The sequence below is a fragment of the Pristis pectinata genome, chromosome 23 (assembly GCF_009764475.1).
Source record: "Pristis pectinata isolate sPriPec2 chromosome 23, sPriPec2.1.pri, whole genome shotgun sequence".
NCBI classification, from domain to species: domain Eukaryota; kingdom Metazoa; phylum Chordata; class Chondrichthyes; order Rhinopristiformes; family Pristidae; genus Pristis; species Pristis pectinata.
In genome coordinates, this window is record NC_067427.1 from 3774298 (window position 1) to 3788014 (window position 13717).

Genomic DNA, 13717 nt, shown 5'->3' on the forward strand with positions numbered 1-13717 from the left:
CATGATTGACAGCGGTAAAATATAAAACTCTGAAAATTATTACAAATTACAAACACTTCGATCATTACAATTCATAATGGCAGTGCACAAAGAAGTTTTAATTTCTATTTTGTGTGCATTTCATTTGTTTGTACTGGTGATTTTGTTCTGAAACCACGCAGAGTTTGGGCTCTATGAACTTTACCTTCAGACTGAATGTGAACTCAAATCCAGAGCGCGGTGCCCTTATCAATGCGGAGCCAGTGATTACCCAGACTCACTAAAATAAGATATCTTTATTAGTCACTTGTACATTGAAACACACAGTGAAATGCATCTTTTGCATAGAGTGTTCTGGGGGCAGCCCACAAGTGTCGCCACGCTTCCGGCGCCAACATAGCATGCCCACAACTTCCTAACCCGTACGTCTTTGGAATGTGGGAGGAAACCGGAGCACCCGGAGGAAACCCACACAGACACGGGAAGAACGTACAAACTCCTTACAGACAGCGGCTGGGATTGAACCTGGGTCGCTGGTGCTGGAAAGCTTTACGCTAACCGCTACACTACCGTGCCTGCCCTCCCCCAGCTGGGTTTCTTGTCCCTTGCTTCACCTTTTCTATCCCCCTTCCCATCCCCTCCATCTGGTTCCACTGATCATTTACCAGCCCCTGCCTCACCCGTTCCCCTCACTTCTATACACTGGCTCTCTCCCCTCTACACTCTCAGTCCTGATGCAGGATCTCGGCCTGAAACGTCAGCTACCCCTTTCCCTCCACAGATGCTGCCTGACCAGCTGAGTTCTTCCAGGCATTTGTTTTTTTTTTGCTCCAGATTTCAGAGTCTGTGGTTTTTTGTGTCTCCATTGCAGGCTTTGTCAGCCTCCTTATGGGATTACTGGAATAGTCTTTGTTTCGGTCCTAAAAGCCCCTCCCTCACCTCTTTCTCTTGTACAGCAGTGACTGTAGGGTGTTACATCCTGCTCTCAAATAAAATGCCCCACTTACCACAAGCTCTGTTCCCTAATTATAGGGTCATGTAGTCAAACACTCCCTTCAGCCCACCATGAGCATCGACTATCAGGCACCCACTTACACTAATTCCAATTTATTCTGACTCTGGTAACCACTCCCCTCTGGCCCTTCCTGTTATGTTTCCTTATCCCACCGGCCCCCATCACCTCATCTCCTTCCCCTCCCCCACCCTCTCGATCTGCCCATCACCCACACACCCCTCCTACTGGTTCCCCTCCCCGCCTCCCTCCCTTTGTTCCATGGTCCACCGTCCTCTCCTATCAAGTTCCATCTTCTTCAGCCCTTTGTCACTTCCACCCATCACCTCCCAGCTTCTGACACCATTCCCACTCCTCTCTCACCTGCCGATCACCCCCCTCACCTGGATCCACCTCTCATCCTGCCGGTTCTTGCTCCCCCCTCTTCCCCCCACCTTTTTATACTCTTTCTCCCCCTACCTGGTGAAGGGTCTCGACCCGAAACGTCGACTGTCCATCTCCCTCCACAGATGCTGCCTGACCCGCTGAGTTCCTCCAGCGTTTTATGTGTTGTTCCAATTTATTCCCCCACATTCCCATCAACTTCACCACTATGTGGGGCTGAATGCGTTTTGTGTGACATCCATTTGTGCTTCCTACAGTGGTTATTGTTTGATTAGCAGCTTGCCAACTGGCAAAACCTAACATAATTAGGTTTTCCAGCATCTGCAGAATTTTTTTTGTTGTCATCATAATAAGCACCAGCTGTAAAACAGGTTGAATGCTTATTGGTAATTGGTTTATTATTGTCACATGTACAAAGATACAGTGAAAAGCTTCAGTCTGCATGCCATCCAGACAGATTGTTCTATACATAAGTACATTGAGGTAGTACAAAGGGAAAGAAAACAGAATGCAGAATATAGTGTTGCAGTTACGGGAAAGTTCGGTGCCACTGCGTTTCTGAATGGTCCGTGCACTTCTACCGCAAGGCAACAAATTTCATGTCATATAAATCAGTGGTAATAAATCTGATTCTGTTTCGGGTAGATAAATGAAGTGCAAGGGCCACAACGAGGTAGATTGGGAGATCAAGAGTTCAGCTTTAGCGTGTGAGAAATCCGTTCAAGATAGGATGCAGAGCTGGGCTGAGAAGTGGCAGATGGAGTTCAACCCGGATAAGTGTGAAGTGATACACTTCGGGAGATCAAATTCGAAGGCAGAATACAAGGTAATGGCAGGACTCTTAGCAGTGTGGAGGAACAGAGGGGTCTTGGGGTCCACGTCCATAGATCCCTGAAGGTTGCCATGCAGGTCGATAGGGTTGTTAAGAAGGCGTATGGAGTGTTGGCCTTCATTGGTCGGGCTACTGAGTTCAAGAGCCACGAGGTGATGTTGCAGCTCTATAGAACTCTGGTCAGACCACACTTGGAGTATTGTGTTCAGTTCTGGTCACCTCATTATAGGAAGGATATGGAAACTTTAGAGAGGGTGCAGAGGAGATTTACCAGGATGTTGCCTGGATTGGAGAGCATGTCTTATGAGGATAGGCTGAGTGAGCTCGGGCTTTTCTCTTTGGAGAGAAGGAGGATGAGAGGTGACTCGATAGAGGTGCACAAGATGATAAGAGGCATAGATCGAGTGGACAGTCAGAGACTTTTCCCCAGGGTGACAATGGCTAACATGAGGGGACATAATTTTAAGGTGATTGGAGGAAGATATAAGGGGGATGTCAGGGGTAAGTTTTTATACAGAGAGTGGTGGGTGCGTGGAACACACTGCATGCAGGGGTTGTGGGGGCAGATACATTAGGGACATTTAAAAGACTCTTAGATAGATACATGAATGATAGAAAAATAGGGGGCTATGTGGGAGGGAAGGGTTAGATAGATCTTAGAGCAGGATAAAATGTCGGCACAACATTGTGGGCCGAAGGGCCTGTACTGTGCTGTAGTGTTCTACGTTCTATGTTGAAGAGTCTGACAACAGCAGGGTAGAAGCTGTTCTTTAACATCTCTCATTTTATAAGTTCGACCCCTAGTGTTCGTCATCTAAGGGGAAGGATAGATCTGATATCAGGTGTGCTATCACTCTGCTAATACACATTCTCAGGTTGAACTGTATGTAAATGTAAGAGAAACCTTCTGTCAATGTGGCAATATTCCACTTATAATGGGGAGGTATTAATCGTAACAACGTGGTGATTGGTATGTCCAGTCTTTAATAGGACTTTTTAATGGATTATTACCAGCACTTACTGCAGAATGAAATATTTCACAGGGTTTTATTAAGGAGCCTGATTGCTCGCAGCAGAGGGTTCCATGGTCACATTCCAACACAGTATGAGTGCTCAATGACCTTTGACCCAAATTTGACTTGCTTTTTGGAAGGCCGAGGTGGTTTTCACAGTCTGTTAAAGCCGGTAAAATTCAGTAATGAGAAAACGGAAGATGCTGCGAGACTATTTTGTTTTGGGTTTTGAAACAACTTCTGGAAAGAATTTAGTGGAGCCAGTGGGGGGGTTCTGGACACTGATCTCCACCAGTACCCTGACTGTAAACTCAATGGGCTGAATGAACAGACATGGGAGTGGATCGGACAGTCGGACAATAGAGCTTAATCTTCTCTGCTGTGTAAATTAGTCAACCATGGGCACATTTTCTAATCCCCTGGCTGCAGCTTGTTACACCAAATCAGCATCACCGAACAATCAGAAAAGTTCCCGAAACATTTCAGTTTAAAAAGCACGGCAAATCAAAAAAATTGGGGGAGCTTCAGCTCTCTGGTGACTCAGAATCTGATCAGACTTTAACACAGGGTCTGAATGCCCCATGCTGACCTGTTTCAGCTGGTGATTAATTTAACCCCTGACCCATGTCAATTGAGTTGGAGATGCTAATAATGACCATACAATAAAAGCTGAATAAGCATAAAATTTCCTCACCAAACAGTAACACGTCGCACCAAAACTAAATAGATTTTCTACAATTTACCTTGGAAAAATAATGCATTTTACTTCATTTTCAAATATTGAGTTTGTTATGGATTGAGACTGAAAATAAACCATGTGCAGAGTGTGTAAATTAGTAAAGGTTCTGACAGCTGAATTAATAGTGACTCACATTTTAAACAGTAGTATAGTAACTAAATGCAGGCATGGCACATTTACAGTTGAATGCATGCACAGGTAATGAGAGGAGGGGAATATCCTCAATGGTGATTAATGGTAAACACTACTGTTCAAAAAACCCAGAGGAAGTGAGCAAGTTATTTAAATAGCATTAGTGCCTACCCCTAAAGAGGTTGCAGAGCTGTTAATGAAAGATCTTGGGGAAATTTAATCTTAGCAAGGCCACGAAGTAGCATACAGTGTGGAAGCAACTGGGGTAGTTTTAGCTATGGGCAAAACATTACCATGTCAAATTTGTACCCAATTTAGTCATATGGCCAAAGATAATATTCTGGGATTGGGCAGGAGAAAATCAGTTCATGTCCAATCCCACTTCACTTGAATTCCAACAGTTTCTGGCCAGTAACAGCTGTGTAGGATTTTTTTTGTGAATCACCTTGCGCACTAATAATTTTGGTATATAGACCACAAACTCTCTAATACAAAGCATTACTGGTTCTGGAATGCTTCAATAAGTACTGTGTGTTGTAAGGCTTTAATTAAGCATAAATCCTGGCATACAGATTCAATATATCATGGCACTGTATCTTCCCAGAGAACTGGATTTCTCCAAAAATTCTGTTTTACAGCATTTACATTGATAATAGTGTTTCACACTACTTAGGTATTATTGTGGGAAGAAATATTTATAGTCATTTACATCAGAATTTCAAAGTTAAGGCTTTGCCTGAATAATTATGGGTTTTATTCTCGAGCATATGGTGTTACAGCAGGTAGTGCTGCTTCTTCACAGCTGCAGCCAACCAGGTTTGATCAGATCCTTGGGTGCTGTCTCTGTGGAGTTTGCACGTTCTCCCTATGACTACATGGGTTTACCCTGGGTACTCCGGTTTCCTCCCACATCCCAAAATGTGCTGGAAGGTTAATTGGCTGCCGCAAATTACCCCTCAGTGTAGGTAGGTGTCCAAAGAATCAAAGGGGACTGGATAGGCATGTGAGAGGGAAATAGGAGTGGATGAACAAGACTAACGGGGTTACCATACTGTGAGCTGGGATGGACCAAATGCAAGTACAATGTTTAAACAGAAATTCCTAGGCTTGTAATTTTGTGTTCAGCGTAAGAATATTCTGAGTTTGTTGTGCAGGAATAAAACAAAATGGAATAATCACATAGACTGACATCAAAAAATTATAACAACCTCAAAAGAGCCTATTGGGTCCAAACATTAGACTCGAACAGTTCAGAGAGTTTTCAATGTTAGGAAGTATTCATGTCCTTGAAACTTCAATGAGGGGAGGATGTTGATCGTTGGAAGGGTGGAAGGACAAAGAACTGATTCGGAGGTTATTACTGAGAATTATGCTTTGAGAGAAAAGTTGCAAAAGTACAAATGCAGCAAAATTGTTGCTCTTGTTACAGGGAAAGGATTTACTTTGCTAACTGATGTCAGTCTTGATGTGCACAAACTGATTGCTTTTTCCCACTTCCCCAAAAGTTTGTAGAAGTCTACCTTGTGAAGTTTGCAAAGAAGTAATTTGGGTCGTGCTTGGAAGAACGTGGCTCTTGTGTGTTGCCATTAACCATGCAGTGACATTGTTTTCACTGGTCTTGTTTTCAGTGTCTGTGGAGCCGGAGGGCAGGGGGAGGAGAGCTGGACACAACAGTACAATTAAAAATCGCTTAGGGAGTGAGTATTTTGCTGCGGCTTTACTCACTGACCTTGTGTGGGGTTGGTCTGTATAACAGGACATGCTGCTAATGAAATAAATAGACCAACAAATGGACAAGACACAAAACAACTTTTGAAAACCATCAGGAGTGTTTTCTTGAAACTGCAGATTAGAACAGTCAGCTGTAGTTCAGACACTGCACACACAAGGCCATTTTCATGGTGATTTCTTGTGGTTTGCAAGTGGAGTCTAACAACTCCCTCACAGCAAGCTTAAAGAGCCGAGAAAAGCAATTAAAGGGATAACACAAGGTAGTCCAGTCTGCAGTTAATTCTGTGACACACCGCGTTAGTTGACTTATAGAAGTTAGAACTGTTTACTGACAAAGACAACCTTATCTAAAGTTCTCTTCTGACTCCCTCACCAGTTCCTGAGCCCAGAAAGACTGGGTAACTCAGGAAAATGCAAGTCGTTTGATGTCGATTGGTCTTTGTTGCAATTTAAAATGTAAAGAGGAGACAAGCATTCTTCATGTCAGACCTGACAGGAACCATCTGGGAGAGGATAAGGAGGAGGAGGAGGATTACCAGCAAGACCAACTTATATTAAAGTGCAGCCCTCTTTATATTGGCTGGTTTAATTACTAATCGCTTTTGCCTGACTGGCATCAGTAAGGCACACTCAGTGTTTTGTTGTAGTGAGGCACTTACACACAGGCAGACAGGGAAACCACAATGGAGTCTTTCCTTTCTAAGGTGTTCTTCTGGGGAATTTTCCTCAATACAGGTACTGGTGTCACCGTCATTTGATTCTTACATTTAAGACTGCGTTTTTGTAAAGCAGGAGCTTAGTTTTAAACCCGTTGTTACAGGTTTAATGAAGTGTCGCATTCAGGGAAAGACATGCTCTGGAGAGAACGTTGTTTAGCTTGTTTTGCGTCTCAGATCGGATCTATCCGATGCGCCTTTACATTTAGATCAGCTCCTGCTCAAAGTTTTACCTCGTTACTTTCCAATCTTTTACTTAAAATGTTGTGCTGTTTTTCCTCACCCAAAAATAACCTGTATCACGCAGTCATTACTATTGCATTTTTAAAATATAAATTCACTTACTAGACAGCTGGTGGATTTTCTGCAAAGTTGTGTCTGGTTCTGTTTTGAAGTTGAAGCTTATTCTAAGAATGTTTGTGACCGAGTTCTGTTTACCTAAAATTCAGCACAACAACCTTTATTTACACCGTCTCTTTAATGCAATGAAGATGTTACAAATGCTTCAAAGGAGCATTATCATGTAAAACAAATTGATGCTAGACTACAGGAGGAGCCATCAAAGTTGGTAACCAAAGGCTTGAATAAAGAAGGTTTTAAGAGTCTTAAAGAAGGGGGGATAGAGAGGGGGGGGGGGGGTGGGAGAGAGAGAGGGGGAGAAAGAGGGGGGAGAGGGAGAGGGAGAGAGAGAGAGATGGGGAAAGAGAGAAGGGGGAGAGAGATTGAAAGTGAGGGAGAGAGAAGGAGAAAGAGGAGAGAGATTGGTTTGGAGAGGGAATTCCAGAGCCTTGGCAGCTGAAGACACACCCTCTGATAGCGTAATGATTAAATTCAGGGAAGATCAAGGAATTGGTATTGGTTTATTATTGTCATTTGTACCGAGGTACGGTGAAAAACTTGTCTTGCATACCGATCGTACAGGTCAATTCATTACACAGTGCAGTTACATTGAGTCAGTACAGAGTGCATTGATGTAGTACAGGTAAAAACAGTAACAGTACAGAGTAAAGTGTCACAGCTACAGAGAAAGTGCAGTACAATAAGGTGCAAGGTCACAACAAGGTAGATCGTGAGGTCAGAGTCCAGCTCATCGTATCAGGTGCCAGACTTAGTGGAGCACAGTAATCTCATACGATTGGAGGAAATTTCAGAGTTAGGGCAAGGGGACATGCTGGGGGATTTGAAAACTAGGATGAAAGTTTTAAAATCAAGGTGTAGCTAATTGATAGCAGATGTACGTCAGCACGTTGCAGAGGTTGAATGGGACTTGGTGCAAATTATGACCAGGCAACAGACTTTAATATGCTATTTATTTAGTCCATTTTTCAACATTAGTTACACACTTTTCCACCTGAGTGACCAAGAGGAGCAGATATATTCCAAGTGAACATTGAATTACATCTGGCCTGATCAGGGAGTCCTGATGAAGGGCCTCAACCCGAAACGGCGACTGTTAATTTCCCTCCATAGATGCTGCCTGACCTGCTGAGTTCCTCCAGCATTTTGTGTGTGTGGCTCCAGATTCCAGCATCTGCAGAATCTCTTGTGTCTCCAGGGATTCTTTTATGTTTTTTTAATTTGAGGGTGGGGTGTAGGGGTGGGATGTTGGGGGAGACCAGTAGGATACTGGTGGCACTAAATTTTGGCTCTCTCTTCAAGTAAAGACAAGCTATGGCAGGAATCCTGAGGAAATATTTCCTTATCCTATGGATGGACTTCCCCTGCATAAAAAGCAGCAGATACCAACTCATTGAATAATGTTACATTTGAGTTTAGAAGCAGTTGGAACCAAAATTGATGAGTGGAATTAGGATGCAAATCAGCCGTAATCTAATTGAATGGTGGAGCAGGTTTGCAGGTTTGAATGACATCATCTAGGTGGAACATTCCAGCAGCACCAACTTGTAGACCCTAAAAGATTGGAAATTTACTTTTTTAAAAAACTGCTAATTGCTTTCAGCCAATCATGCAACTTCCAAAGGGTACAAATTAGCAGCAACAAAGCTAACCATAGGCACCTTGGTCAGCATGGATAAATTGGGCCGAAGGGCCTGCTTCCATGTTGTATGACCTGTGACCTATCAAAAGAAAAGTTGATGTTGCTTCCCCTCCAGTATGGATGAAGGAGCTGCCTGGCTTCATTGATGCCTGAACAAAAGGAATCACCCAAATTTGTGGCTGTGTTTGATCCACAAATAGTGAGATAGAAAGGAGTTCACCCAGAGGTGGCCAAGGTCCAGAACTGAGAGGGAAGGAGAAGCAGAGATCCTCATCCCCTGGGCAACCACTTGATCTAAGTGGCAACAGGAAGGCCAAGTGACCTCTTCCTGTGCCATAAAGGTCTATGCTTCTGTTTGGGCATGGAGTTATTGAGGTAATGAGGCTCCATTCAAAAAAGCAGAGTAAAGGATAGAAACCTAAACAAAAATTAGGCATCTTAACTTATCTGAGCAAATGCATTACATTTTCCATTGTATGAATGAATTTTATTTTAATACTTAATTAAATATATTGGAAGAGTTTTCAACTATGATAGTCCAAATTATGTGAAGTAGTTAGAATATCTAGGAGTTTGATAAAGAACACAATAAGCATGTGTATTTTTTATTTTCAATTTATGGTGATAACTTAGTATGTTTTGGCTTTCAGGTTGGATATTCAGAAGTTCAAGTGTTCAATACACATTTGTCCAATTCACAATGGAATTTCTTTGGAAGCAAAATGTGGCAGAACCCAGAAACCTGAAATAAAGACAGAAAATGCTGGTCAGGCAGCATCTGTGGAGAGAGAAACAATGACCTTTCATTGGATCTAGAACACGGAGATTGTTAAAGTCCTGCCCGATCTGCTGAGTGATTCCAACAGTTTCTGTTTAAATTATTAGATTCCCAGAAAATTAACTGTATTTTTTTCTCTCCAGAGATGTTGCCTGACCTGTCGAGTGTATCCGATATTCTCAGTTTTATTTGAAAGTGTTCTGTTTGACCAGTTGCTATGATAAATCTGTGCTTGATTAAAGAAAGCTAGAGTCTTGCTGATTCGGTAAAGCAGCCAACATAATCAAGGACCCCTCCCGCCCCAGACATTCTCTCGTCTCCTCCCTCCCATTCGGCAGAAGATACAAAAACCTGAAAGCATGTACCACCAGGCTCAAGGACAGCTTTTATCCCTCTGTTATAAGACTATTGGACAGACCTCTTGTACAATAAGATGGACTCTTGACCTCACAATCTACCTCTCTGTGGCCCTTGCACCTTAATGTCTGCCTGCACTGCGCTTTCTCTGTAACTGTAACACTTTATTCTGCATTCTGTTATTGTTTTCCCTTGTGCTACCTCAATGCACTGATGTGATGAAATGATCTGTATGGATAGCATGCAAAACAAAGTTTTTCACTGTGACAATAATAAACCAATTTACCCATTTCAACAAGCATAATGCACCAAAATGGAACTGGCTATGGGTTCCATAGTATGTGCATTTTACAAAATAATGGTCTATATTTAGAAGAGAATGAAATACATTATACTTACTTGTGGTACAAATAGATTGATTTTCCATCTCCCTCAGGAGTGACGTGCCAATCTGACATCAATGAATGTGAGGACAGACCCTGTGAAAATGGAGGAACCTGTGAAGATAGCGTTGCAGACTACACCTGCCATTGCCCTCCCGCGGGTGAAGATGGCATGACATGGGGAGGAAAGAAGTGTTCAGTTCAACTGACCGGCTGTCTGGAACACAACTGTTACAATGGAGCCACCTGCATCCCGAACCTGGTGAATGACATTCACGGCTACTTCTGCAGATGTCCTCCTGGTTTTTATGATGCTTTTTGTTCAACTTCAACAACTGTCTCCTTGTACAACGGTTTTATAATTGTACATTCAGCAGATGGTGAGAACCAGACCAACAGACGTACAGTTGATGAATCAGTCAGCATCAGTATGAGACTTAGGACTACCTTACCAAATGCGGTGCTGATTTATCGAGGTGATCTAAATGAATATATTCACATTCAGATTTACAGTGGGCTGTTGATGTCTAGAGCGGTGATCAGTGGCCAGGTAATGGACATCTCATTCAGTAGTCCGGTCAATGACGGGACATGGCACCAACTCAGAGTTCTTCTGGGGAAGAACTTCCTGGTGAAGTTATCACATCCGAGTTGTCCAAATCAGACTTGCTCAGACTCAAAACCCATTAAATCAGCCACACTCCCCTCACTGGATGCATTCCAGAAAACGTACATTGGGGGCTACCCTGGAATGTACCTTACAACTCAGGAAAATTTCACTGGATGCCTGCAGGATTTGGAAATTGATAACAAGCCTATATTACCACAGACTTTCACAAACGATACAGCATGGAATTTTAAAGTCGGCTGTGAGAAGACAAACTGGTGTAACCAGAATCCGTGTAACAGTAATGGGATGTGCATTGACTTGTGGACGAGCTACACATGCGATTGTTTCCGGCCATACACAGGTCCCACTTGCATCCAAGGTAAGCAGATTGGATCATTTGCTCTTCTGCACTCATTAAAAGAGATAACAGAAGCCACTTAAGAGCAGAGTTAACTTTACAACTGGTTTTTATGATGTTTGACTGTCACAGTTGTGACATTTGTACATTTTTACCCTAATCCAGGCAACTCCACAGTAAAATAAAACTACAAAGCAAACAAACTCAATTAGTTGTTGGCATGAAGCACACCCCTCCATAATATGGGCTTTCACTTCATTGATGGAATTGATGTACAATTCATTAGAGTAGAAGCTTAAGAGAAACCAGAATGGATGCGAGAACCATTTTGCAAAAGGTATTACCTTATTGATAAGTGTAAAGGGAATGATTTTTCTTCTCAATACTTTGAGCTAAGCTACCGAGCAGTGATCTCTGCTTTCTAAAAACTTCTTGGATAAATAAAATTAACACAGGACAAAGAGGAAAGTTTCTTGTTGAAAGTAATATCTTTTCACATAGACAGCACCGGAGGTCAGGATTGAACCCAGGTCTCTGGCGCTCTAGAAATGGATTGCATATGCATCAGAAAAGCTGGGTGTAGATTCTCTGTCAGTCCGGGGAGCCCTCAAGGAAAATGAGTTGGGACATCACAACTTGGTTCACCAGATCAGACAACCTTATAAGTTAGAATAAATTGTAGGCTTTGCCCAAATATACCATTCAGTGGGAGAATTCACGTAGCTGGTTGTGTAATCTCAAGGCTGTCGTTCAGCACACTATGAAGAAAAATAAACAGAAAAAAATTCACCCAACTGTTATTCAAAATATGTGCTAAAAGAATGCGGTAAAGAGCAAAATCCAGAGTGTGACATTGACTAATTATACACCCAGTTTACAATCCCCATCAGTATTTAGTTTGTAGATATTAAGTCAGACTCTCAGACTGGAGTGGACAGGTCACTGTAGATTTGGCCCTGGTAACTATAATCCTTCAACTTGTAGAGGCTGAGCTAACCTTTAACAGAAATATCACAGGGATGTGTAATATAAGGGAGAAGATTAAGAAACAAAGGTACTTTCATGTTAGAGTGCTCATGTTTACTTTTTTATTCTTATGATATTGGTAACGTGGGTTTTGCAATGAAAGATCTTTCATCTTTTCCAACTGAAAATAGTTATCTAAGTTCAAAGAATTAACGATGAGATTTCCAAAAGATGATCGGGAATGGTTGCTTTCCATAAACATACCACGTTAGTTTTTGCAGGCATCACACTTGCTGAAAGATAATCCACGGCCATTATCAACACAATTTATCATCTATTTTCATTGATTAGACTATGCTGATTATAGGAAAATACTGCCTTTCACACCTGGGCAGTTGCACTAACACGTGATGTGGAAGTCAATGTGATTACATTTGGGAAGAGCACAACTCAGCATTGCTGATCAAGAAGGAATTAGGTCAAACGTTAGGGTTCTGTTGCCCTGACATTGCTGCCCGCAGGCCAGTCCCACCTGCCCCCTGGGTTACACTGTCTGTTCCAGTGTTGCTTCAGTTATAGTCTCCAGCTCCCAGCATTTTGGCGTGGCCCAGCACAGCGTAGGGGTTGTCTCAGCACTGACGGGGGCTGCTCCCACGTTATGACCTCGACAGCTTTGGCATTTATAAAACTTTGGTTCGGCTGCTCTCGGAGTATTGTGTGCAGTTTTGGTCGCCCCATTACAGGACGGATGTGGAGGCTTTGGAGAGGGTGCAGAAGAGGTTCACCAGGATGCTGCCTGGATTAGAGGGCATGGGCTATAAGGAGAGGTTGGACAAACTTGGGTTGTTTTCTCTGGAACATCAAAAGCTGAGGGGAGATCTGGTAGGAGTTTATAAAATTATGAGAGGGATGGAGAGGGGAGACAGAGTTTTTCCCAGGGTGGAAACGTCAAATACGAGAGGACATACATTTAAGGTGAGGGCAGGGGAGTTCAAAGGAGATGTGCGGGTCAAGTTTTTTTTTGAACAGAGAGTGACGGGTGCCTGGAACGGGCTGCCAGGGATAGTGGTGGAAGCAGATACGATAGTGGTGTTTAAGAGGCTTTTGGACAGGCCCATGAATATGCAGGGAATGGAGGAAGATGGGTCATGTGCAGGCAGAAGAGATTTAGTTTAATTTGGCATCGTGCACAGACATGGTGGGCCGAAGGGCCTGTTCTGTGCTGTACTGTTCTATGTTCTATGACAGCTGGTGAGGCCCCACCCCTGTCTCTGCCAAAGCTGTCAATCTTACCAGGCCCACTGAATGTTTGTGGATATCGTTACCAGACAGATACCAGGACCACTTTGGACCTGTTAAAAAACAAAAATATTCCGGTAATGTTTTTCTGAACATTTATCCCACTAACTTACCTCTATGTGCGCGCGCGCACACACGCACACGCACACACACGCACACACACGCACACACACACGCACACACACGCACACACGCGCACACACGCACACACACGCACACACACACACGCACACACACGCACACGCACACACACGCACACACACACGTACACACACACACACGCACACACATGCACACACAAGAAGAGGCACACAAATAATTAAAAACATTGTAAATAACTTAAATAAATACTTTTTAAAAACCCCCAACCCATCTGCCAGCAGCCGACGCCCCCAGTTGAGTGGGGCGAATGTGTTTTCCCCAACGTTG

At 43.1% G+C, this 13717-nt stretch overlaps 1 protein-coding gene across 1 annotated transcript in view; it reads left to right on the forward strand.

Moving 5' to 3' along the window:
* The window catches only part of LOC127582053 (protein crumbs homolog 1-like), a 131427-nt gene that overhangs the window by 94553 nt on the left and 23157 nt on the right, over positions 1–13717 (forward strand). The window contains exon 7 of the mRNA XM_052037017.1: positions 10109–11044. Coding sequence (XP_051892977.1) covers positions 10109–11044 — 936 coding nt within the window. The remainder of the gene's footprint in view (positions 1–10108; positions 11045–13717) is intronic.